Source organism: Acomys minous, assembly GCF_964271855.1.
Source record: "Acomys minous genome assembly, chromosome: 1".
Classification (NCBI taxonomy): Eukaryota; Metazoa; Chordata; class Mammalia; order Rodentia; family Muridae; genus Acomys; species Acomys minous.
The window spans coordinates 34,608,705-34,635,605 of record NC_140483.1 but is presented as its reverse complement, the minus strand read 5'-3'; the positions used below and the strand labels follow the sequence as shown (position 1 = coordinate 34,635,605).

The following is a 26,901-nucleotide window of genomic DNA, read 5'->3' as shown; positions in this document are numbered from 1 at the left end:
TCTCTCTCTCTCTCTCTCTCTCTCTCTCTCTCTCTCTCTCTCTCTTTCTCTCTCTCTCTCCTGCTTCATCACGTTATCACTTTCTGCCAAGTTATTTTACTAATATGCCGGTTAGTTAGAATATTTTCATTATGGAAACAAAATGCACTCTGTGGGCCTCACCTCACTCTCCAGCAAGTACCCGTTCTTCTGCTTTCCTTTTCAGCAAAACCACACTTTCTATTCTCAACCAGCTCCTCACTTGGGTTCTTACCTTGGATCCTTTCCACTCAGCCATTTGTAGCCTTCGTGTCACCAAACCTAATCCTCTGCAGGATATCAGTTACCTCCGAGTCACCAAGGTCCCCTACAATTCTCTGTCTTCACTGTCACAACCACTCAAGAGCTTCGCACAGCTCCCCGTGGCTTCTTTGATGAAACACATTCTTTGGATGGCTTTGGGATCACACATCGTTTATCCACACTCTGCTCTAGTCTAGTTCCTTCTTCTTGGTCACACCCTCCTCATCCTCCCATTTCCGAGTATCGATCAGATGCAGCACACTCACCTGGGGACTACTTTATTAGCTTTGCTCAGTCCTCAAGTACGCTCCTCTTGTGCCCTCCAGGTTTCTCATTGCTAACTGCCCACATGCACATATTCCTGTGCCAGATCACAACAACTTCCCTGAAACCTTGGAAATTGTGTCTAATATCCTATTAGATTCCTTTCTTTGGATGTCTAACTGGAAAATCAACTCAATATGTTGGTATCTAAAACTCGCTTCTTCCATACCGCTCCTCTGGATCTATACCTAGATCCCAAATTTATTCTTTTAAGTAAATGTAACCACTAGTCACTTGATTGCTCAAGCCAAATATCAGGCATCTAATTTTGATGTCTTTCTTCTAATCTATTACCTCATCCTGTGTGTTCTACCTCTCTACCATCAAACTGTATGTGCCACCAACTTCTTTGTCCAAGACACCGCAATGCCCCATTGTACCCAGCACACTCCCCCTGGCCGCTACACTGGTCTCTAGAAACACTCTTTCCTATGTTCCCTAGCCAATACTGCCCTAGTGACCTGGCCCTGCGACTTCCATAGCCTTGTCTTTCATTTCACTACTTTGCTGACCCCATACAAAATATATCTCCTTCCTTGGTACTCTGGGCCATACTGAGCGCAATCCCTCTTTAAGGCATTTGTGTTAGCTCTCTAGCATACTCTTGCTCAGGTTACACAAATCACCCAAGTGGTGCAGGTTCTTCCTTAGGTGACATTCCTACAACCCCATCACACTCTGTCCTTTGCCTTGGCATAACTCCACTATTTGAACACAAGCTCGTGAATGTAGAAATTTTTATGTTGTGTTCTAGGTATCTACAACAGAGTCTGATGTGTGCTAAGTACTTGAGAAACACTTATTGAGTTAACCATGAGTAAACAAAATGCCCGTGCTATTTCAGATGATACAAAAGCCCACCTTATTACACTTACAATTTAAATACCCTAGCAGCCCCAAAAGTGTTACTAGTCAATCATTAACCCTAGGACCCTTAGTAGAAATGTCCTACAGGTTAATTAGAGCAGGGAGTTGGGGAGTGTAACTATCAAAAAATCACAATAACTATTTATCCCTTAAAGACATGCATGAAATCGTGAGATTCTGTCATGCTCCTGCTAAAACTCTTACCTTGCCTGGTGATAAAATTCCTTTCTATGGCCATGCCACCAGCCCCAGCCTACTTAAGAACCTTGTCTTGTATAGTGCCTTTCTGTTTACTTTTCTGTCCTCACCTATGTGTCAATGGTCACTAAGCTGCTTGCTGACTTGGTGCCTTCGCTTTTAGCATTAAAAAAACAAAAACAAACGAACAAACAAACAAAAAAAACCAAAGCAGTCTTAAGTACTACACGAGTAGACTTCCCATCTTTCAGGTCTCACCCTCATGGGGTAAACCCTGATGCGCCCTTCCTAACCCACCTAACCTAACTCCAGCTGACCCCTCCCCCAACCCTGGAAAATGCATGCCATGTCTTTACATGGCCCTCTGAAATCACCTTCCCTTTACTGAGTCTCTCAAGCCCCCACTAGAATGCGATCACATCAGGAGATGGGTGATGCAAGCATTTGCAAGGACTGACTGAGATGTCACCAGAAAGCCACTGTTTCCCTTTGCTCCTATGGCCTGGCTGACCTGGAACTAGCCAAGGCTCTGGCTCCCCTGCCTGGTGCTGGCAGACTGTTACCTTGATGGCCCCGGTGGCTATTTGGATATGGTGCAGTCTGCGCAGGGTGCTCTCTCTGTCAATGAAGTAGGAGGCCGCCAGCTGGTGCAGGGTTTCCAGGGACACAGCTGAGCTGTTCCCAGTGGCCCCGACTACAGGGCCACTTCCTGGTGTTTCTGCCTTTCTGCTCAGTTTCCTCTTGTCCACAAAAATGGTCAGGGACTCTTCTCCTATAACAAAAAAACATGAGCTCATTGGTGAGGTTTGTGAGCCCCAGCATGCCCCACCACTAAGAACCTTTAGCCCTCAGGCAGGGGAGGAGACCTGAGCTGAGAGAACACTGCCCCTGCTGTGGCTCTCTCCCCGTCCTTTCCACTCTGAGAGCTCTCTCCGCAGCCTGTGCACAGGGTCACAAGCCTCCCTGCCTGGGAAGCCCTCCTTTCTTAGCTCTTAAAGCCTCCCAAAGCTCACCCTCGGCAGCATCTCCATTTAACATCCTCTATTGATCTCCATCGCAGGCAATCTGCCTCCAAGGGGGAGACACAATTCTCCCCTCTCAGGTTGTTTATGAGAAGCCACATGGCTATTACTGCTTCCAGGGGAAGGGCAAAAGCTTTGAGGCAGCAATATGCCTCTTCGCTCTCCATCACTCACCACCTACCACATGCCGGCAGCTGGCCCCAACCCCAGGGGAGCGGCGTTTTGTCTACTGCACACTTAAACTAAGTGTTATGATAAACCCCGCTTTCCTCTTCCCATAGCTGGGAGAACTCTTGTGATCTGTGATCTTGCCTTATGAGTCCAGGAGTCCAGAGGCCATGCTCCATTTTGCACAGCCCAGCTTTCCACCCCCATTCTACCAGAGGGAGATTCATCAAGTTGTTGGAATTGTGGTTTGGCCGGTTACCAACCTTCACAGTGAGGGAGGAGGGGTCAGTGACTCAATGAACATCTATCTCTTTCTGTGCCTATAATTCTGACGTTTGTAGCCACAGTAAGAATTAAGAAGTGAAGTCGTGGGTGGGTGGGAGGGGCGTGGTTAGACGGCTAGTCAAAATAAAAGTAGGAGCGCCCCCTGCCGATGTATGCTTACTAGAAACCTATGTGTCCTCCCCCAGCCTCCTTACCCAGTAACCCCCTCTCCTCGGGAGGGATTCTACGTGCAAGAGAATAGAAATGTTTTGGGTGGATTTAGGTGCAGAGAGAATACAGTGTTCTCTGGTGCACCAGGAAGAAAATATTTCTCAAGCAACAATTGGCCAAGAAGGAAAATAAAAAAACAAAGATGCAGGGAGACATTCAACAGGTCTTAAAGGCTAATTTCAACAATGGAACAACCAACTGGCTGGAACTGGGGATGCAGCTTACCTCCAAGAGTGGCAGAAAGTAAGAAATGAGTGCCGTACTTTTTGATGAGGTTTTCAGTAACCTGTTGCAGGTTGGGTCTCCTTCCGAGGAGGCGGATGTTGCGGACAAACTCTGGGGCGAGAGGCAGGGGCAAACTGAAGAAGTCTTTCCTTTCTAGGGCCAAGTTGTTCACTTTCCATCGGGCGAACTCCCTGCAAGGAAAGACGAGGAGTGAGGAAAGGGAGGAGAAGCCCATTGTATTTCAGAACAAGAAGTGTGAGGTCCGAAATAAAGAAGTGGAGAACCCAGTGCAGGAAGAGGCTGCGCTCTTGGCTGTTCATTTCCGGTCTGAGAAGCTTGCCTCCACCAGAGCTTCTCCCACCCAGCTTTCCCATTAGACGGTGGTAGCTCAGAGTCTCCCCAAGGCCTTGCCTCACAGAGAAGCAGAAACATGCACGTGTTAGGCTAGGCAGAGATTTGCAGTCCCAGCTGTCATACAGTAGCTGACTTACGTCATCTGGAAGACTGTTCTAGAAAGAACAGTGTTTTAATGTTTGGGGCTCAGAGGCCTTCATACCCTTGGATATAATTATATACCCAGTACTTGTTTATGCGGCATATATTGATTGATACCACATCAGAAATTAAAATTGAGAGGATTAAAGTTATCTATCCAATATTGCATTGGAAGTTAACAGTAATAAGCCCATTACATATAACCAAATCAATGCACTTTATGACAATAACTATATGTATGGAAACAAATTTAGCAAGAAGAGCACATTGCTTTATGACTTGTAAATCTTTCATATTGCCTCGACGGAACAGTTTGTTTCATATTTGTTTCAACATTCAGCTTTGTAATCATAATTGTGGACTCTTGAGCTTGGGACCACACTAAACTAAAGAAATGGCTATTTCTTAAACGTTATGTAGAGCGCGGTGTCTGAAACCATGTCAGTAAGGTTTGTACTCTACTTCACGGAAATCCAAAGTTCTCTATTTGAATGGATCTTCCTACCTTGCATGAACACCTAACAACACAGGTACAGTGAGCATCCTGTATATCTGTGTTCGCTGAGATATGCAGCCCTTTAGCCTCCTGACTCTTCATTTTATAGTCTTAAAACATCAGAGTAATTAATCCCACCACTAACTGCATCAGAAATACCTTTAAATATTAGGAAACTGGCTAGCTCATAATAATGAGTATAATTTTTCGAGAATTTAAATTTTCATAGAGAAACTGAAATTTTGTTTTTGTTAACAAAATGCCAGCAGTTTTCTTTTTAAGAGTTAGCTTGCTTCTGTGTTTAGAAAATGTCTGCCCAACACTTAACTCTAAATAACTACAGGTTGTCTACTGCTCTTGTTTTCAAGAAAAATGGAGTTCTAGGGGAGAAGTTGCTTGCTCAGCTCACAGCTCAGCCACATATGTATTTCCCCTGGCAATCGCATAGTTCTCCATGGCTGCAGACATGCTCTGGGTGTGCATCCCGTTTCATCTCACGGAACATTCAAAAGACATGTATCCAAGGCCAATATTTAATGCTGTCAATAGATTTCACCGCTTTAGGACATTTATTTGTAAGCGAAGCTGGCTGATTCTGTCTCTGTCTATGTGTGCCCATCTACGTCTCCCTCTGTGCGTGTGTCTTGCTGTCTCTCTCCACTCTCTGTGTTTGTGTGTGTTTGTGTGTGTGTGTGTGTGTGTGTGTGTGTGTGTGTGTGTGTGTATGCATTCAGTTCACTTGAATAATGACGAACAGCTCATGACTACCAGATTCCTTCGGGATGAGTATTTTCATTCCTATTAACATATCAGTTTTATTTGTTACACACACACACACACACACACACACACACACACACACACACACACAAATGTCACATGGGTTCCTTCAAGGACCCAAGAAGACCACATCTTATACAGTCTGTTTCAGGTGTCTGGGTTTCTTCACAGACACATCCAGGGTTTTACTCTTCATGATTCGCTCCTCACTGACACATTTGAATCTCCAAAAGGAAAGATTTCTAGGTGGAATCTTTGTCTTGGGCTGAACTTTAAGTAACTGCAGGAATGATTCTTTCCCCACCACCCTCCCGTATTACACTGGGACCGGCCAACTCTCTTGTCTTGGGAAGCAGGAGGAAGCAGAGTCCTAGCAGATCCCTCCACCATCCCATCCTCGCACATCCCTCCCTCACCCCAATCCTGCTCACTGTGAACGTGCACATCCTCGGTCTAATGGTCCCTGAAACACCAAGGCGTGCCTACGATGGAGCTGCAGACGATGAGATAGGTCAGAAGGAGTACATGAAGGCCCATGCCTAACCCGAGCCTATAGAAGTCTCCCCCACCCGTCTAAGATAGAGGCTCAAAAGGGAAGGAGGCGCTTATGTCACACATCACCAGGGAACAAAGGGGAATGGTGACTAATAATTCATGGTTTCAACTTAGTCTTTCAAATTTTTCATCGTGTGGCTTTATTTATCGAACTAAGCAAGTTAATAATAATATATCATCAGTTATTTCTTTTGTGCAGGAAACGCTAAACTTTAATTAAAGTGCAAGGTATTTGTCAAAAGCATTTGCTATCCCAAATCCCACTGCAGGGTAAGGAACAGTTGCCTGATCTCATTTGTAGATGGCTGGATGGGAACCAGTACCCTCTCATTGGCTAGAGGATAATTACACGGATGAATCATAAAATCAGATTACTAAAAACAGAAACAAAATATAATCAGAAGAAAATCCTTAGGGTCATCAAGCCCAGCCGCTCTGCCTTAGGATGAGCTACACATAGACTTCATTAACTAATACTTCCTATCTTGTTTTCTTCCCAGCTTCGAGGGTGGAGAGGAGACATCTCTCCTTCTTCCATGCTTTCTTACAAAGGCCCAAGCCCATCACTTCCCAGGCCATCTCACCCAGTAGGGCGTCTTCCTTCACTTTCTCCCCCATTCATGGCTTCAGACTTATTACCACCTGATACCACCTATTTTTTCCCCTCCTTCTGCTCCCATTAAAAAACATAAACTTCTCCTGGGGTAGGATTTCTTCCCCGCTGTTAACTATCCCCAGCATTAGATTCATATAGCCGTTCTTTCAACAGAGATATTCAACATGGTTTGCTGAGTAATTGAAGGAGACATTCTCCAAGCCCTTTCATGTCGTAGCTTTCCCAATCCACTCATTTTCAAATTAATGGAAAATTGATTTAAAAATAGTTATAGGAAAATAACCCAGGAAGCAACAACCAATTAGTGATTGATCTGACAAGAAATGAGACATTCTAAATGTGTGTGTATCAGGAAGTTAAGTCTTACTTATAAAAGTCTAGGAGCATGATTTTGTGGGTTTTAAAGATACAAATCAAGTCAGGCATGATGGTGCTCATCTTCAATCTCAGCTCTCAGGAGGCAGAGGCAGGAAGATTGCTACAAGTATGAAGCTAGCACAGTTGGTCTAGTGGGTTTCAGGCCAGACAGACCCCACTTAAATAAATAGTAAACACTGCCAGCGTTTTCTTTTTCTTTTTATACTGTCTGGATCCTCTGCAGCAGACATTTACTCTTGTGACTGTCCACTGTCCAAAGCCAAACACTGTCTGCAGCAGACATTTACTCTTGTGACTGTCCACTGTCCAAAGTCAAAGCCTAATGGATGAAAAGTCTCCAAATTGCGACTGCTGTGATTTACACTCAGATGTTATGATCAACACCGCCATTCCTCTGCAGTGAATCCAGTCATTTCTACCACTTGTTATGTTAAAGTCTGACCAAAGGAACAACACACTTGGAGTTATACACTTTTGCTCAGTTTGACATCAGCCTCCTCGGAAAGTCTATTTAATGCAAGTCAATAGCTAAACAACATTTTACTGAAATAAGGAAACTGAAGCTCAGAAAGCTAAGCAATTGCCTACTGTCACGCAGCTTTGGAGAAACCTATGCTGTTAGAAGTGGAGGAGACGTCTGAGTTCCATCTGCCACACTGCTCCACATTGTGATGTACATTGAGAAAGGAGGATTGCCATGGATTCCAGACCAGGATAAGATAGAATCAGATCCTGTCTCAAAAAGATGGAAAAAGGAGAGGCAAGGAATCGAGAAAGAACGAAGGGGGAGGGGGGAAGGGGAGGGAAGAAAATGCTCTCTTAGAATCCCAAATGAAGCTGCTCAGAGCAAGGTGAATCAGAGGAAAAAGTCTTAACACCCTAGGGCTTGCCCTGTTGTTCTGAAGACTTAGGAACCTTTTGACATCTTTATAATCCACTTGTAGCAGATGCAGATCCCAGCATGCACCTTGGCTGAGAAAACCAGGAAACAAAGATGCCACAGTTTGCCTAAAAGAAGACACCCAGCTGAGAGCAGAGCCTGAGCAAAAAGAGCACATGGACCTTGCCCTAGCGTGACAGTGACAGCAGCGAGAACTGAAACTCAGAAATGTTAAGGGAGTAACTGGCCAGACTCACACAATTCGAGGGAGGCCAAGCTTGAACTTCAGTGCTCGTGTTTTAGGTCAAGGCTATATTGCTTTTCTGTAATTCTATCTTCCTTTGTGTCCCTGAAATACTCTCTTTAGAAAGCTGGTTATCATCTAACAAAAATGGTGTCATTCTCCAGAACATTCCATTTCTTTTAATGTGAATTTACTGTATATTCAATATACTGTACCGTTTATACTATGGCAAACCCCTGTTTTTGATTACAGTGGTTTCGATATGCCCATTTGTAGGAAAAGAAATTGAGATTGAGAAGGCAATCAAGTTCCTAAGCAAAGCATCATGGGAAGAATCACAGACAAAGACCTGAGTCTAAGTTCCATGGGTGCTCAGGAAATCATAACACAGACTAACAGATGACCTAGAAAAGTGAGTGGCACTGTCTTAGCAAGCATTTTATGAGCAAACCACAAAAAACAATGGCTCATATTTGATGAATCCTTACCATGTGCATTCTAAGTGTCTTATAGGAGTCATCTATAAAATGTCTCTATAAGGGGAAAACATAATTATCTTCATTTTGTGGATAATGGAATGAAGGCAAGATATTTTAATTTACCTAGCTGGTAACAGCCAATAGATGGCAGAATCAGAGTTAAAACACTGGTTGTTTTGACAGGACGTGGTTTGAGCACCTTGATACGGCATCTCTGCCCATGAAAAGCAAAGGAGCGGTTGTAAAATTATGGGGGGAAGTTTGGAGGGAGGGGAAGGAAGAGAGAAGGTTGCTAGAGAAATAATGCGTAAAGGTAGGGACTTAATGTGAAGCTGTTGACTAGAGAAGCTCGTTGAATAAAGAATTCATATCAGGGGACTACATTTACAAAACAGGAAAAACCCACAGAAGCCAGATCTGCTCCTGTCGTCACAGGCGGGGCTTGTGCATGGTTTTGCCTCCATAGGCTTTTTTGCTGGAAGCTTGACAGTCTGAATGGCAATGTTAAGAGGTAGTGGGAGCTTAAAAAGTAGGGAGTGGTGGGGATGATCTGGAGCTACTATGTATTCAAATGTTAATTGCTTGCTCCCCAAGATAGTTACTGTTCTACAAGCAAATTCTCCTGTATCCAAAAATGACATTGTGGTAACTTTGCCTCCCAAGTATTCCTGATTGGCTAATAAAGTGGCCAGAGCTTGGGCTGGGCAGAAGAGAGGTAGGTGGAGCCAAGGTTCAAGGGCTTGGGAATGGCCAAAGGACCAGGAGGGAAGGGAGAGAGAGAAAGGAGGAGGAGGAGGAACTGAGCAGGGCTCATGGCTTAGGGAGAACTGGAAGCACATGGCTGGGAGGAGCTTGCTCTGAGGATTGGCATGGAAAGAAGCAGCTCAGGTGGAAGGCGTATGCCAGTGAGCATTTATGGGGATTTTGACAGGGAAGTAGACAAGATAGCTTAGGGGGTTAATATCTGCCCAGCTTCAGTGTATTTAAGGTTTATCAAAAATCTAACAGGTGTCTGTGTCTTTTATTTCTATAATAGTGGGTTAAAGAATAATAACTTCTGTATTAATAATCATTTGAATCAGTAGTAAATATTAATAATATTTCTACAAGAGAGAGAGGGGGAGGAAGATTACTCTGAAGGAATTATCAAAGTTCTCATGGTACTGTGGGTAGTTTTCTGGGAAGTCTGTTATAGAAAATAATGTTCTGAGTTCCTCTCCTCTCCTTCCCCCGACCCCTCACAAGACTGCCCCTTCTTGTCTTATTCAGTGATCTCTCCCTCCTGATTTAAATTCCCACCATGACTCCATCCATCATGTAATACAGCCAAGTGGGTCCTTAGCAGCAGCAAACTGCCCCCAGCAGCCATATCCTTTGTCCTCCCAAACTGTGAGCTATATTAGCCTCTTTCCTTTGTAAAGTATCCAGCTACAGACATTTTGTTATAGTAATGGAATACTGACTAATACAGGCATCAGCTTAGAATTAGATGCTAACTACAGAAAGGTTCAGACTCCAAGCCTCCAAAAACCATACACTTCTACTCCAATCAAGTAATTGGAGGAAATTTGTGAACGGAATTTGAGTAAGAAAATAGTAAAAATGTGCTTATCGAACCTATTGACCTGGTTCTTTCCAACATCTAAAATCCTAAGAAGACAATACTGGAAGGAAGCCTAAGCTAGTCAAACAATAAGTGTTCATTTCCGATTTTTCATTTAGTAGGTTTTTTTCCAGTAATAAAATAATCAAGGCTCTTATTTTCCCCAAGAAAGAATGTTTCCATATATCAATTATATTAACACACATTGCCTCCGTTAAGCTATCATCTTTGTTTCAATTAAGACATCAAGTAAATCTCCATTTCAATTTAGCCGTTTCTCCTAAAATCTTCTCCCACTGTGTTTGTTACTCAGTAAACAGTCTGAGAAAGAAAACATTTCAAACAGCACTGCAGTCCTAAGGAACGTTCTCTAGAACATCAGAGGTCGTTGCAGAGCCGGTTTCTGGCTTGAGCCAAAGGATAAACAGGTGGAGTTTGAGAAAAAGGCGTTTGTACGCATTTCAAAAGGGTGCCTCAGTAGCTGGATAACATCAATACAAGTTCACTATATTTTCTACCTCCCTCTAGTGCAATCAGGGCTTACCTCCAGAAGAATGATATTTGTCCATGGGCCAGTTAATATAAAAAATAAATCATCAATAACAACTAAGATAAGATAAGACCTAAGAAAGCTGAATTCCAGATGGAAATGTGGAACCCGGTGGTCATATCAGGCACACATACCATGCACAGCCATGTGTTCAAACGTTTTTAGTTATAAAGAAAAAAGAGAGAGAGAGATTCCAAAGTTATCACTATTATTTTTGTCCAAAACTGCTTCTCACGAATGGCCTAGATTGCTGGTAAATGACGAGTGGCCCTTCCAGTTGAACAATGATGATTATACATGAGTTTAGGGAGAGCTGAATCACACTCATGCCAAATTTCAAGTAACAGAAGCTTCAGCAGGGATTTAGACTAAGTCAGCTCCGAGGCAGCATTTGAAACCAAGAGAGGTGGGGAGAGGGTCTCCATCGAGAGTGTCAAATGGCTACAGGTTGTTCTAACTCAAAACTCCTAAATAGGAAGTGGTGTCTCCAGGTCACCACTACCCTACAGCACTGTGTCCTGTGTAACCCAAGGTCAACAACAAATCTTCCAGCAAGAGCCTCCCTGCAGGGTCTCACAGCAGCTGAGGATGAAAGACTTAGAAAGTGCACAGCTGGGGTCTTCTACCCAGGTGCTGTTTCCACTTAAGCACCACTTTTCAGGCTTGTAAACTGAGAGCATTGATCCAGCCCCATGAAGAGCCATTAATTATGAAGGTTTCCTACCTGTAAAGTCCTAATGGAGAGACACTTAAAAATAGAGTATGCTGGATAGATAGGTAGCTAGGTAGGTGGTAAGATAGCTGAATGACAGACAAACCCATGCAACATACATACATACATACATACATACATACATACATACACACACACACATACATACATACATACACACATACATACATACATACATACATATGTGCATGCATAGAAAGACCGTAGATAGATGATTGATAGGTAGGTAGATAGATGATAGATAGATAAGGGATAAATAGATGATAGATGTTTAAGAGTCGAGATACAGTTATAATGAATAGCGGTCTGGCCTGTGGATGGCTGTGTTGACACTTTGTGCTAAGAGCTAGATTATTTTACTACCGGTTTCCTAATGAATCTTTATCTTTCCACCTTTATGAAAAACAGGTTCACCACCTTACCAAGGTCATGCAGTTGTCATCTGGAAAGTCACATTCCACACATTCTGATCTTGCAGTTCCACCGCATATGCATTCACCACAGAACCCCTGCAGGCTTGGCAGCATCCCATCCTAGAGTCAGTGCACCCCTGTGTGCTAGGAGCCATTTCTTCCTCCTGAGTTAGAGTCTGGTGATCACTGCTGTTTCCAGCATAGTCAACCGATCATCACCTGCTCACTCAGGCGGCAGTTCTCAGAATAGGACTGGGACTCCCTGAGAGATGGGAGAAGTCTTAAGACAGCCATAGAGCCCAGGATGCCTAGCACCAAGCAGCATCATGCCATTTGTAAATGGCTCACACAAGTGGGCTCATATAATAAACACTATTATTCTTTTCCCTTTTGTATCGTTCTAATGTCTTTTCAGTAGCCTCTCTTTTGGGAGCCATCATCCAACCTTGATGCTCAAAGGGACTAAACTATCATTCTCCAAGTGGTCTCTTTGGAATGAACAATGATCATAAGAAAAGTGTATGGCTGGATTTTCTTGCAAAATAAAGAAAGCCACAGAATGGGTATGGAATAAACCATTTAAGAACTTTGGAACAATGAACACGCCTTAAGTCAAAGACATGGATGATTTTGTCATCTTCCATGACATTTCTTAGTCAACTATCAACCATTGACCCTTCAGATCGTTTCTCACACCTCAAGCAGCTGTGCATCTTTTTCTTAGAGAAATGTTTTCCCACCAGCTTAAGGCTTCCTGGTTTGACACAGGAGGCTCACTGATTGTTGAATCACCGATTTTCCAGCACAAGGTCTCTTGTCCCTGGTCTTTACCAATGTTCTACATACTCAGGGTTCAATCTGCCATACAAAACTACTATTATCTTTCTTTCTTTTTTACCCCCATAGGACCAGAGTTTTAAACTCAAAAAACTCATGGGTATGTCCAAAGCCAACATGGATATTGAGGGATTCCATCTCAAAGACTCAGCTCAAAGAGTTTCAATTTCTCCAGATTGATATATTAGGGGTGTAGAGAGCTATAAGTGTTTTGGCTCCTATACAGAGAACAGTATTTCTAGACACATCACACCATCAAAAGATCTCTGTCTCAACAACAGTTTACTATAATGTTCTTGGCTATTAGAGTTTCTATTGCTGAAATGAATGAGACATGATTAATCTGAGTCATAAAAAGAAATGATAATAATAATCATAATATCTTATATTGGTATAGTGAAATCTTTTAGTATTTTTTAAACTGCAAATAATTTTCATGCATGTTTAGCTAATTTATTATACAGACCATGGAGAGGAGATAAAGATAATATTATTAATCAACTAGTATCCGTGTGTGTGTGTGTGTGTGTGTGTGTGTGTGTGTGTGTGTGTGTGTGTTTTGAGACAGGGTTTCTCTATATCTCCTTGGCTGTCCTGGACTCACTTTGTAGACCAAGCTGGCCTCTTACTCACAGAGAGCTGCCTGCCTTTGCCTCCCTGAGTTGTGAGATGACAGGCATGCACCACCATGCCTGGCCAAGTTATTCTTTTACAAGTTAGCAAGTAAAGAGACTGGAAACTGAGAGAAGTGACTAGCTTCAAAACTCGGTTGATTAGCAGCTGAGTTTGACTAGCTTCCAGGTCGTGCTACTAATGATTTTCTGTCTTAGTGTGGAGGCTGGGCTTAAGCTCAGGTTCCACCACCCACCTTTGCCATTCCTCTCAGACAATCCTGCTTTGTTCACTATTTGGGACAGGAGAAAATTCCAGGCAAGAGAGCTTCCATTTTGGCATCATTGGATTAAATAAGATCTCAGCCCCTATGACATTGACATCGAAGGCCCAAGAGCAGCTGTGAGGGTTGTGCTTCCTTGATGTCCAAGTGCCCTGTCCTTTCTCACTGTCTGGAAGAACTCAAGAAGCCTGGCATGGAGGTAATTTAGCAGCCTGCTGTGTTCTCAAACAACGGCCCGTAAACAATGATTGGCCAATTTCATTCTAATCTTTTCAATTTTGCTCTAATTAAAATCAAGCTGCAGCTTTCAAACAGTTTAATTAAGGCTGATTGGAAGAGGTGGGGAGGGGAGAGTCAAGCTTAAGGGGAGGAGGAAGAGATCACTGTTTGGTGAGTCATGCTTGTCCCCATGGAGCTTAGGGCCTTGAAGAGGGCACCAGAGTGACATGTCTGTAGAATCAACATGAAATGCAATAGCTTGCTTGTATAGGTGGCCCAGGGCATCCATCACAGTAGAAGGAGCTCCACAAGATACTGAGCATCTCTGCAGGCACAGAAACCCCATCTTTGCCTTGGCCACTCACCCTGCTCTTCTAAAGCTCATCTGTTTGCCCGTGGAGAAAATTACCCTCTTCACCATTGCTCACCTCCTGCCGTGCCTGTTTGCTTAGCAAGCCAACAGTCCACGGCATCCTTCACCCCAGCAGACTTCTCCCTAGGCTTCCCATTAGCCATTTTATGTCAAGATAATCCCACAGGCTATAGTTTCTTCCAGTACTCTACAAGTTTACTCATTTTGAAATGAGGTGGGCCTTCTGCTATTCAAAGGTATTTGCTTTTTATACAGGATATTTGTGTTGGACCAAGCAGTTTTAGTTCCTGTAAGAATTTCCAGACCTCTAGTCCTTCATGTTTAACTTTCACTTCTTGCACACGAACCTATCAATGCGTTTCTTTCTAAAGACCTGCTGATGTGTCCCAAGACTGAGAGAGTACATTGGGTACAAGTGAGAGTACATTTAATACATCATCATCTTTACCAACGTTCTCATGGTCTTCATGAACATTATCACGGGTCCAATCTTCACTGGTCCTCTATGTCACCAGAGATGGGACTGGATGCCTTATAAATGTAAAATTACCACAGAGATCACACAGAGGTCAATGTCATCAATCATGCTTGTGTTTGGGTCCTTGATATATGGCCCAGTAGAATTGCTTACTTATAAGGGTAGAACTTATTTCTCAGCCCTATATATAAAGAATGTGTTTGTATCACTTTGCTTTGGGCAAAAAAATCAAGGCAGAAGTGACTGTGCGATAATTCCTGGCCAATTTCTCAAGAGTCATCACCTATTGCCTTTTTCCCAGCTGCTACTCGCTCCTTTCTAGGACAATCACACCAATGGGGTACTCCACTCCTGTTCTCTTAGCTATGGTCCTAAAATACATTAGGAGACAGACCTACCTACTGACCCCTTGCGGATCTTCAGGATGAGGCAAAGCAATTGTGGATTCTCCATACATGCTATGAGTAAATGACCATTTTAACCCACTGAATATTGCCCTGTTTTATATGTGGAGTTGTGGCACTAGTTAAACACTGAATATCAGCTCCATTTCATAGCTGGGCTAACAGATAAGAATTTATCTTTACCAAGAATACACAACTCACTAAGTGGTGAGGTCTCTGTTCTTTCTACTGTCCATCTTCCCTTTATTTTTCTCACTTGACTACCATCATCGTCACTTAAAGATAAAGCATATTGTGCAACAACAAACTTGTGATCACGCAGTGCCCTATATGTCTTTATAGCCCTAGCTGCTTTTTTCATAAGACAGGCTGAAGAAAGGCCGCCTATATCCTATATTTGTGAAGCTGACACTTTCAACTTAAATTTAGGACTTTGCATTTTGCTCTCTTACATTCCACCCCTGTGGCGAAGATTGGAAAGTTGTTCTCTGTGCTGTTTCCATTTTCTGTCTTGGACTCACAGATGGTCAAGCCTCCCGGCTCCCCACACCCACACTTTCTCTTCATGTGTAGCCATGTGAGTGAGTTCTGGGCAATAGAAGGTGAGTGCAGGTGGGGGGCAGGCTTCTATCTATTTGTCCTCTTTCCTCATCTATCAGGATCTAGAAGAGGGCTAGACTTCAGGCCTCTAGGGATGACAAAGTAATTTAGGTCAAAGGAGTCCCATCCCCAAATGAGGTCCTGAAGCAATCTACTTTAATCCTTCCCATGAATTATGCTGTAGTGTGAAATGATCAGGAAAAAAAAGGCAGACTACCATGTCACCAAGCTTTGTAGGGCTGTTTGTTTCAGCACCCAGCGGGAATAGACTAATGCTATCTGAATTATATCATCGTGATTTTCCAGCAAGGAGAACTACTGTTGGATCATACTGTCAACCTGGGTAAGTCTCTCCCTTTCAGTGACTTGTATTAGGTATTTGGTCTTCATGGTCAAACAGTTGAGTGTCTACTTCTGAGCTCACCGAGTCTCTCTTCTAGCTTTTTGGACACACATAGTAAATGGCATTGGTCATGAGGCAGTGATGTGCAGGCTGTTGATGGGAAAGTCTCCACAGTGAAAGCACCATCACCACAAAGGATTTATTTTAAACCTTCCTATAACTATAAAATCAAAAGATTAACTCAGGCTACAGTTAAAGAGAGTAGCACATAGATTTTAAGTGATAAATTTGATTTATGCATGGATTTTCAGGTAGTAAAACAAGTTTGATAGAATGAGACTACCTCTCCTCTCTTTGCTCTTTCTGAGTAAACTTGTCTATTTTTTTTCCTTACACATTTATCTAGATTTGCTACCCTGGTACTTTCCATATTTACCTTCTACACACACACACACACACACACACACACACACACACACACACACACACACTAACCATCTATCTTGAAGTACAACAACAAATCTATTTTTAGTAATCTCTGAGTAGTTAAAGTGGTAGTATTCTACCAGTTTTACTGTTGAGGAAATGAAGCTAACATGCAAAGTCATTTATACCGCCCTACACACCTATCAGAACTGCAAGTGAAATTCAGGCAGCCTATCCCAGAGCCTGGAGTACCAGTCACTTCTGTATGTGGCGTTTAACTCAGTCTGACACAGTCCAACTGGTACTGGATGGTTTCATCCTCTCAGTCTTTCAATGGTGTAGGCACTGGGGCTGGAGATAGGAAGGTGATGTAAGATGTGCCCTTTGCCCAAAAGAGCCGCACACAAGTCACAGTCAAAGGTAAGTAAGCACACAGAATCATAAGATCTATGCCAGAACTGTAAAGAAGGAGTGGGGAATCTTGGGAGATGTAACCAACCCTCTGGCAAGTGTCAAAGCAGCCTTGTTTGAAAGGGGTGTGGGAACCCAGAATGAAAATATGAAAAAAAAAATCTTTGCAGGGAGAGAGATGAGGCACCAAAAGACATGCTGTCAAATGGACCTCCTGTGCCTGGGGAGATCTGGAGCTGTGCGTTAAGGCTGGAGCAACGGGAATGCAAGCTCCATGGCCTGAGTTCATTACTCACTGACTATTGGAAGAAGTAGGAAGTAGGTGAATTGGGACATGAATATTATGAGGAAATAGATTTGGGATTTATCTATTGGGTGAGAGGGACCACCAGACAAATAAGATTGCAGATGAGGACAAAAGTACAAGTGGTCAACGATGAATCCAGAAGGCTGGAGTTGAAGCCATAAAGTTCAGATGGGGACAAGGTTAGAGCGGAGGTGGCAGTTTCAGACATGGGATGATACTCCTATCAGGAAACATACTAGTATGGACCATAGGAGATACCAAGTGATGCTTCAGCTCCCAAGATGTGACCCTGCATCCTGAGGTGTGCCGGTGCCTAGAACCAAGGCTGCCAATCACCCAGAATGGCAGAGAATGCTGGGAAGAAGAAAAGCTGGGTGTAAGATGCTCTAAATGGGCTACAGATATTGATCTGTGGCAGTGCTTACGAACTCTGGAAAGTGCACAAACCAGTGGAGTCCTGGGGAGCCAAAATTGGTTTAAGGGAAAAAATCTTGTCAAAGTAAATTTTGTTGGTAGCGTGCTATCCTTCCTCTGAATGCCGCCAGGCCTCCCCATCAAGGGGATGTGGTCAAAAATGGGGCACCAGAGTTTGTGTGAAAGTCAATCCCCACTCTCCACTCAATGGTGGAGAATGTCCTGTCCATCAGGAGGGGGGTAGGGGGAAAGCGGGAGGGAGGGAGGAAAGGGAGGGTACAAGGGATGGGCTAACAATTGAGATATAATATGAGTAAACTAATAATAAAAAAAATAAAAATAAAAAATAAAATAAAATAAAATTTATTTTCTTTAGGAAGAAAGATGAAGCAGGGAGAGTTGGGGTAAAATAAACAAGATCCGCTTAAGAGAGAATGTGTGGGAAGAGAGCAGGGGGAGAAAGGCAGGAACCTCTGGGTGACGTGCTAAGAACACGTCCTAAGAGAGTCAGCCTGACTTAGGCTTCTCCCAGAGAAGAGAAGGCAGGGTCACAATCAATGAGTGACCTCCTGGGGCGGAAGACAGATTTTATTTCAGAAAGATCTTCATAGTACTCCAGAGCTGAGGCAGGAGGACTACCATGAGTTGAGTTTCAGCCTTGACTATACAGTGAGTTCCACTCAGTCCTGGGCTGCAGAGTAGGACTCTCTGAGAGAGATGGAGGAAGGAAGAGAAGAGGAAAGAAAATGAAGGAGAGCGGATGGAAAAGACGAGGGAGGAAGGGAGGGAGGAAGGAAGGAAGGAAGGAAGGGAGGGAGGAAGGAAGGAACGAAGGAAGGGAGGGAGGAAGGAAGGAAGGACAGAGGGTGATATCATCACAGTCTTCTAAACTCTGCTCAATGAAAACGGGCTTTGGTAAGTCCCTGTGCTGGGAACTGCTCCAGCCAAGCCGTTGTAATTACCCTTGTGAGACTGCAGACCTGGTTGTCTGCACTAGTTGGGAAATGAGTGAGTTTGGAGTTTCCTTCTGATTTAGACATCCAAGTATTCCTTGGTTCTTACAATGTGCCATTTCATGTCATCAGACTCCCTCGCACACCCTGATACTGTCTGTGCAGGTTTGGCCCCTCATCCCCGGCTCATAAGCCTAGTGGTTCTCAGCTCTAAGCTCCTGGCCTGGCTGTGACATGTAAGCAGCAGACTGCAAACAGCTCTGCTTTAGAGCCTGCAGAAAACCAAAGCCCGTCCTGGCAGCCTCAAGTCACATTTTTTTTCCCTATGAAATCACACATGCACGTGACTTTTTCATGAACCAGGCCAACTTTGAAAGGTTCTCACAGCCTCTTTTCCTCCCTGTGCCCCCTTAATCAAATTCTTAACTTAGAACAGACACAGAACCAGAGGATGAGCTTGGCTCCCGTGCCAAAGTTTACCTCTGTAACTAATAAACCAATGATGTAGCCCATGGCAAGGGATCATTAGGTGTTTGCATGTCTCTGTGGATGCAGTAGAAGTCACTCCCCAAAGAACCTTCTTTCCTGTCCTTTCTTCGTCACTAGCATGTCCCTAGGTAAGGCCTGGGCTCTCCTGACACCCTAGGAAAATGAGAATTCTCCCAGGCCCTGGGGTTGTAATAAAGGTTCTGGCAACATCATTTTTTCCCCTCAGAGCCTTCTGCCCAGGGAGTGGGACTTTGTGCTCACTCTGGCACACTGACATGGAGAGCTTGTTTGCATTTAGGAGGAGGAGGAGGGGAGAAGAGGTAAATCTTTGGTTTTGGGGGGGAGACTGGTAGAGGCAGGGTGACAGAATCATGGTGCGTTGAACAAGAAACAAAAAGACATGGCCAGACAGCCCTGAGAGATTCCTTCTTCTTCCCTAAGCATGACTTGGCTAGGCCAGCCCTAGGCACCTTGCACTCTCTCATCTGACTGCAATGCGTACTGTGGCAGAGATGTCAAACAGCACTGTCTGAACACCTACATGAAAACTTGTCTGTCCCTGTTTAAAAACAAACAAACAGACAGACAAAAAAATCCTTTAAATCCCAATTTACAAAGTTTCTCAAACAACAGGTTATTTGCAGCATTGCAAGTTTTTTGGGCTTTATGTAGCTATCCCTTGAAATATGAGACATTTCCAAATGGACATGTTATGTTTATAAATCAGTGTCTACCTGCTCCTAAAAGCTAGGGCCAGGGATTTACTCAAATTTACTTAACACTGAATTTTTATAAGCCATTGCCAGGCAAGAAATAAGATATTGTATCTGGGAAATGACATTAAATGTCCCTCCAGTAGAGGATCTGGCTTACAGAAATCCGATTTATACTGTATCCCATACCAGTGGTGCAAAGCCCACACACACAGACTGTGGCATGGGTTCTGTGTTTCAGGAAAGTCCTGCATGGCTTCCACCTGCTCAGGATTCCCCAGAGCCCAAGTGCAGATGGGGAGCTCTGGTGCAAAGTGGGGACTGCAAGAAGATGAGATAGGATAAGCCACCTTACAGCCCCTTGCGGCCTGTCTTCTGTATCTCAAGAATCTACTGGGATGCTAAGAGGAAAAGAGAAGGGGAGACATCTTTTCTCTGGGAATACTAAGTAGGTAGCTCAGATGTATTTTTAACTGCATGTTAATAACTGAGTAGTCAGGCCTCCTGTGTTGTGGACTGAGCACTGCATTTTCCTCCTGGTTATGGAACAGCCTTTAAAGTACATGATCTTCACCCATTATACAGATGGACAAAGAGCATGTGCTCATAAAATTCTATTTTTTATCTATTCAGTAAATATATATATTTAATTATAAAGTTAAAAACATGTGTAATGTATATATTAATATATGTACATTTTACATCTATCATTTATTGACATTTTGTTGTTTTAATTATAAATAGTATTACTCATTTAAGGGTTCAGGAAGATAAGTGCTCTTGAAAATTTTAAAAATGTTTATGCTTTTAGTTAACTAAATTTATTTTTTTCTTTTTATTGTATTTTTAAATTTTTGTTTATTTATTTATTCAGATTACAACTCAATTGTTATCCCATCATTTGTATCCTCCCATTCCTCCCTCCCTTCTGCTTTCACCCTATTCCCCTCCCCTAGGTCTATGACCGAGGGGGACCTCCTCCCCCACTATATGGTCATAGGCTATCAAGTCTCATCTTGGTAGCCTGCTTATTCTTTCTTTGAGTGCCACCAGGCCTCCCCACCAAGGGGAGGTGGTCAAATATGGGGCACCAGAGTTCATGTCAATGTCAGTCCCCACTCTCCACATAACTGTGGAGAATGTCCTGTCCATTGGGTAGATCAGAGTAGGAGTTCGATATTCACTATTGTATTGTCCTTGCTTAAGAACATCATGATGGGTAAATCGGGGCCCAGGGGGGTCTGCTCAGAGATTATTAGAAAAATATCAACTAATGTAATATGTTGAACACGAGAATGGATTGGTGGGTAAGAATGTCTGCTGTGCAGTGTGAGGACCTGAATTCAGATCTCAGCACTCACAGAGAAAGTCAGGTGTGGCTACATGTGGCTGTGACCCTAGAGCTGAAGGGTCATGTTGCAACAGGAGGATTGTTCATGTTATTAGCTCCTCCCATAGCCTGCCCCCAAGAGTTCATCTCGTGTATCATAAGAGACCTCATCTCAAGGAAATAAGGTAGTGAGCGAGAGAGGATGCTCAAGAAGTGGCCACAGTGCAAGGGCACCAGAGTGTGTAAGCCCCCACACAATGTGTACACACATGGGTATGCCGCACCTATACATGTACAAATGTAGGCTGTCTATATTAATTAGCTCTTATTTATGAATATCATTAATACTAGTGCAGAGAAAATTCCCTTTCTTCATGTTAAGAAAGTGTTAAACTAGAGAGACATAGCTCAGTGCTGAAAAGCTAGTCCTGCTCTTGCTGAACACTGGAGTTCAGTTTCCAGCACCTACCCCAGGATGGGTGGCACACAATCACTTGTAACTCCAGTTTCAGGGGGATCTGATGTCCTCTGATGGTCTCTATAGTCACACATGTACACACATACACACACACACACACACACACACACACACACACACACACACAGAGAACGAGAGAGAGAGAGAGAGAGAGAAAGAGACAGACAGACAGACAGACAGACAGACAGAGACAGAGAGAGAGAGACAGAGAGAGAGAGAGAGACAGAGAGGGAGAGAGAGAGAGAGAGAGAGAGAGAGAGAGAGAGAGAGAGACAGACAGACAGACAGACAGACAGACAGACAGAGAGCCAGCAGACAGATAGACAGAGACAGAGACAGTGAGACACAATACCCTTAAATTAAAAGATATTTTACAAATAAAAACTTTAAAAAAAAAAGCCCAGTTCTGGTTGTCCTTGCAAAACCAGCCATTGTCTTTGCCACCGACTGATTTCTTCCCCTACTAACATCAGGAGAATGGAGAAAGCCTCCTCTTCCAGGTGCTCTGTCAGTAGTGCAGTTTACACAGTGAGATCTCTGTTCAGCCTAAGCCACTTGTCTTTGGGCCACTTAAGCCTCAGGTGGTGGACAACCCTTCCAGTTCTCTCTTCATCACAGTCCACTTGCTTGGGCTCCTGTATACATCACCCATTGAAGTCCTCTCTATTTCACATAGACTGGGCCAAGCAGTTGGCTGAATAAGTGAGGCCCAGTTGTCTTTAGCCTGGAGCTGGGATAAGATGGTTGGATCAGAAGCCCATCTCCCACTCATGTCTAAACCGTGATCTGCAAACTTGCCTTCAGCATCTTGTAGCGTACTCTGCTGTTTCTGACCCTGTGGAGAGAGCTTGGTAACTGGCATGGAAGTCAAACGCCTTTCATGGGGCCTTCTATTGCACCACGGACCTCTGCCACACTGGATGGCTTTCATTTATTGGCTTTCCTGGAGGGCTGATTGCCCTGGGCCTGGGCCTGTCCCCAGCACTTGTGGCGACAGCTCACTCAGATACTCACTAACTAGGTGCCCAGTGTAGGGGCCTTGTCACAAGCCACTCACTCTCCAAGCTTTGTTAACTGAAAGAATTTTTTGTGGGAGATGTGGGAAGTTCTGAGGGGAGAAATGTAGCATATGCTGAATAAAGGAGAGAGAGAGAGAGAGAGAGAGAGAGAGAGAGAGAGAGAGAGAGAGAGAGAGAATATTCCTGACCCCCAAAAAAGCTCATCTCTTGAAGAGATGACAAGAAGAGATGAACATGTGACCAGTGACTAGCCAGTATCCCTGTCTGCCTGTGTCTGTGTCATTGACAGCTTCTGGAGGCAGGCAGCCTTCCTCGCTGCTCTAGAGTATCTGTAAGGAGCAATCCATTCATGAGCAAATTAATTATTTCTTGAAGCAAAAACTAATCCTCTTTTTCTCTGCCTGACTGACTCAAGATCTCTCTACTAAATCTTGTCTGAAAACAGAACTGATCTTGCTCCCCCCTCCTCGGCCACCCTGGAGGCTCTCTTTCTTTCTTTCTTTCTTTCTTTCTTTCTTTTTCTCTTTCTTTCTTTCTTTCTTTCTTTCTTCCTCCCTTCCTTCCTCACTCCATCCCTCCCTCCCCCACCTCCCTCCCTTCCTTTCTCTTTTCTTTCTTTGGTGTGTGTGTGTGTGTGTGTGTGTGTGTGTGTGTGTGTGTGTGTGTAGACACTGTAAATGCTAAGCAGGAGTGTGGAGCTTAGATGGCAACCTTAGACACTAGTAGTTGATATTAGTACTTAGATTAGTAGCTATTAGATCTCAGCTATTAGGACTTTTACCTTATTGAGACAGGTACCTTGCTTACCACTTGCTTACTGTTATATACAGCAGGCTAGCTGGCCCACCGGCTTCTGAGGATTCTCCTATCTCTGACTTCTCTCTCATTCTGGAAGCTTTAAGAGGGCAGGAGCTCTCACTGAGCGAAGTCAGGAAGTCCTCATCCTTCCGCACCAAGCACGTCACCACGGAGCTCTCCCCCAAGTCTCTCTTTATTTCTTGCACATTTTAATTTTCATATTTCCTCTGCACGCTTGCTCAACTGGCTATTACCCCCAAAAGATATGGGGCTATTTTGGGAAAGAGTCATCGGAGTCTGAAGGAACCTGGGCCTGGCATCCTCATTCAGTATCCATAAGCCAGAGCTCTCTGCCAGCCATTTAGCGCTACTTTCTTCCTAGGCCTTGTGGAGCTACACTTCAGTTTGTTTTCTAGTATCTATTCTGTTTCTCAAACTGCTCTGGGTTCTCCAGAAATCATTAGGACCCCATTTCTCTATCTTTTGATCCTGGTATAGTGCCCAGAACTCTCTGACAAGAGACCCCCCCCCACATAAGTAGTTGGGTAAGGACATACTGAGCCTGATGAGACAAGATTGCCTTCATCCGTGGTTTTAAGTATAAATGATGCTGGATTTGCATTTGAACCACCACCATTGTAGGGCTTTAAAGAATTGCTTATTATTTCCTCACCAAGCAAATACTGACATTCCAGTTTTTCAAAGTAAAAAAAAAAAAAAAAAAAAAGGAGGAATTACTTTCTCTCAACACACAATTACTTTTAGTTTGTATAATGTACTCCCAATGCTATAAAATGGCATGTCTGTGCTTCTGAGAAGTCTTTAAAATTCCACCTTATAAGAAATGTGTATCTAAGAAGTACTTTGTACATCCTGCGAGCACAAAGATACAAAGATGAGAACAGGAAGGGGAGGGCATAGCGTGATATGTCTTGACCTTCATGGTTGGCACAGGGGATTGGCTGTCTCAGTCCTAATCACCAGCTCTCCAGAGAGAGCCTCCAGCCACCCACTAGCACCCACCTAAGCATTACCTTCAGGCCCTCAGACCCGTCTGTGCCAAATAACCTAACACGTTCTCCAAATGAACTCACCATCGAGTCAAAGATCGTACTCCTCCCTTATTTCATGGTGTGTAGTAGTTCATGAAATACTACGCAGATCTGGCTCTCTACAATACTTGTTCAAAATACCAGTTGCTCTCCTCTCAACTGTAGGGGTTTGCGTGATCTTTCTAACCTCGCTGCAAGAGAGCAGTGCACATGTCCATTTAGCCCTTTATTGACATCAAATACCAGGACATCATATAGGTGTCCTACACACGTGTGGTCGGTTTTCACAACAGAGGTGGAGACAAGAGTTTGCACAAGAAGAGGGACTTGCTGGGGCTCAACTTCTAGGCATTCCTGGAATGAAAGTCCTTGAGAGACCAAAATGCTTTATACTGAGTCCACAATCTAGCTTGACATTCCTATGTCTGCATGGCTACACAGTTAGCTAGCCACCCGACTCTTGGTGAATGCAACTTCTAAACCATTTTTTTTCTTGGTCTTTCCCCATGCTTTCATTCATCTAGAAAGCATGTGTGTGACCATGACCAATAGCTCATCCTTGCCATAAGCTGCAAAGTACAGTCCACTTTGCATCGCAACACCAGTTGGTGGGCAGCCCTTCCCTCCTGTCTACAGAAGCTCCATGTAGCCAAAATGTAAATCTCGTGATGACTTCAGAGATCACCCAATACATGGGTCTTGGTCTATGTCCAGAGATGCCAGCTTTCTTTCTTGCCTATCTGCGCTCTGGAGAACCACGGCTCCTTTATGGAGTCCTGCAGCAGCATGACAACACGTTGCTGTAATGAATGCCTAAGAAATTGCTGGGATTTACCTAAGCAGACTGAGGCTGCCTTTGGCTGCCATTTATTTATGTGGATTGTGATCTCTTAATTGGAGATGGTGCCTCTCCCAGGGTTCGCTGTTTATCCAAATCAGTATTTGTTAGTCAGCAGGACGTGGTCTGGAAGATAAATCAGCTCTGGTGCTTCTTCTATGGTTGAATCCACAGCTGCTCTCTGCCTCCTCACCTCCCCATCTCCCAAGAGGCACCCACAGGCTGCTCCGAGGCCCCAGCAGCCTTTTCTGCTTTTAATGTCTTCTCTGAGCTGCTGCAACTATTCTTATGAGTTCATGTGGCTTGGTACTAATATCTCCTAAATCTAACCTGCCTGAACTGCTATTCTCTTCCATGTGTGACAGTTTCTGTTGATCCTCTACTGAAGATGCACTATGAGGGATGATGGCTTCCCTCAATAAGGTCTTTCCTTATCCGCCTTGGTCATCCATTCTCTCTCTCTCTCTCTCTCTCTCTCTCTCTCTCTCTCTCTCTTTCTCTCTCTCTCTCTCCCTTTTTTTTTTTCATATTAGGGCTTTATATACAGTTCCAGACTGGCCTTAAACTTGTGATCCCCCTGCCTCAGCCTCTTGCTGCTGGGATTACAGGATGTACCGCCAGGCCTGGTTCGTTCTTGTTCTCTCAGCTCCACACACCAACTGCAATCACTGCCATACTCCTCAAGCTTTAGAGCTATGGTCGTCCTTCAAGCATCTTGTTCAAATGCTGATTCTGATTCTGTGGGGGCTGGGGAGAGGCTTGAGGGTTTGTCTTCTCAGCAAGCTGTAGGCACCAATGGATCTAATCCAGGGCCTGCAAATTCAGGAATGTAAATCACGTACTTGGTTCTTCCTGTCACCTTCTTTACTTGTGACTTATTACCAGATCTCATTTTGCATCCTGTCTTAATTCCAAACAGATTGTCTTTTCGCAGGGTTACTGCCATGCTGCCTGCTGTAAAGTTCTGTTATCTTGTTAACTGCTGCCGTTCAGCATGCGCTCTGACTCTAGCCCTGAAGATCCTACATGGATGTGATTTTGAACTGTATTCTTCTTAGGGTCTAGAAATGTGTAGAGTTTTCCCAGAATACAATGTAACCTCAGATCCTTCCTTCCCCCAAAGAAACTAGGTAGACACACAGTGAGGCTAATATTCTGGGATCACATCTGGCTTTGCTTTTCTCCCAATAACCATATTATCTTCACTGTTCTGTATGATTCCCAACTTTCTCAATTTTAACGTATTCTCTCTGAGTTTTAAGTGTTTCATCATAGTGGCTTGGATTTTTTCCAATCCCATGATTATCTCTCTATTAAAACTTTAATACAAAAAGAAATTAAAAAAAAAAAAAACCAGACTGCTCATTACTTTGATTTGCAGAACAGAAAGAATGGAACATTACTGCTAGAGTGTTTCGAGAAACCATATTTACATTTGCATCATCTCCATTTAGGGGCCTGATTAGGTTGCGCGTTATGATGAAGATGCACTTAGCCGTCAAAAGGAAGTGGCACGGGCTAGAGTAATGAGCAGGAGACTTCAAGTCAGGAGCCCTGGTGCTATTTCTGGCTGTGACTGGCTACCTCTCTGACCTTGAACATCTCCATCTCATTGCCTGAAGACCCTAATAGGCTCTTTCTGCCTTGTAGCATGGTTGTGAGAGGTTAGGCACTTAAGTGTTTATTACAGTGGGACTAGGAAGTGAATCAAGGGCAAGGGC

General features: G+C 43.8%; 1 protein-coding gene across 3 annotated transcripts in view; it reads right to left on the bottom strand.

The window, feature by feature from the left end:
- The window catches only part of BRINP2 (BMP/retinoic acid inducible neural specific 2), a 103,483-nt gene that overhangs the window by 20,220 nt on the left and 56,362 nt on the right, over nt 1–26,901 (bottom strand). For all 3 annotated transcript variants that reach the window (XM_084767397.1, XM_084767398.1, XM_084767399.1), the window contains 2 exons: nt 3,582–3,772; nt 2,235–2,443 (listed from right to left, as the gene is read on the bottom strand). In XM_084767397.1, the coding sequence (XP_084623523.1) occupies nt 2,235–2,443; nt 3,582–3,772 (400 nt within the window). The remainder of the gene's footprint in view (nt 1–2,234; nt 2,444–3,581; nt 3,773–26,901) is intronic.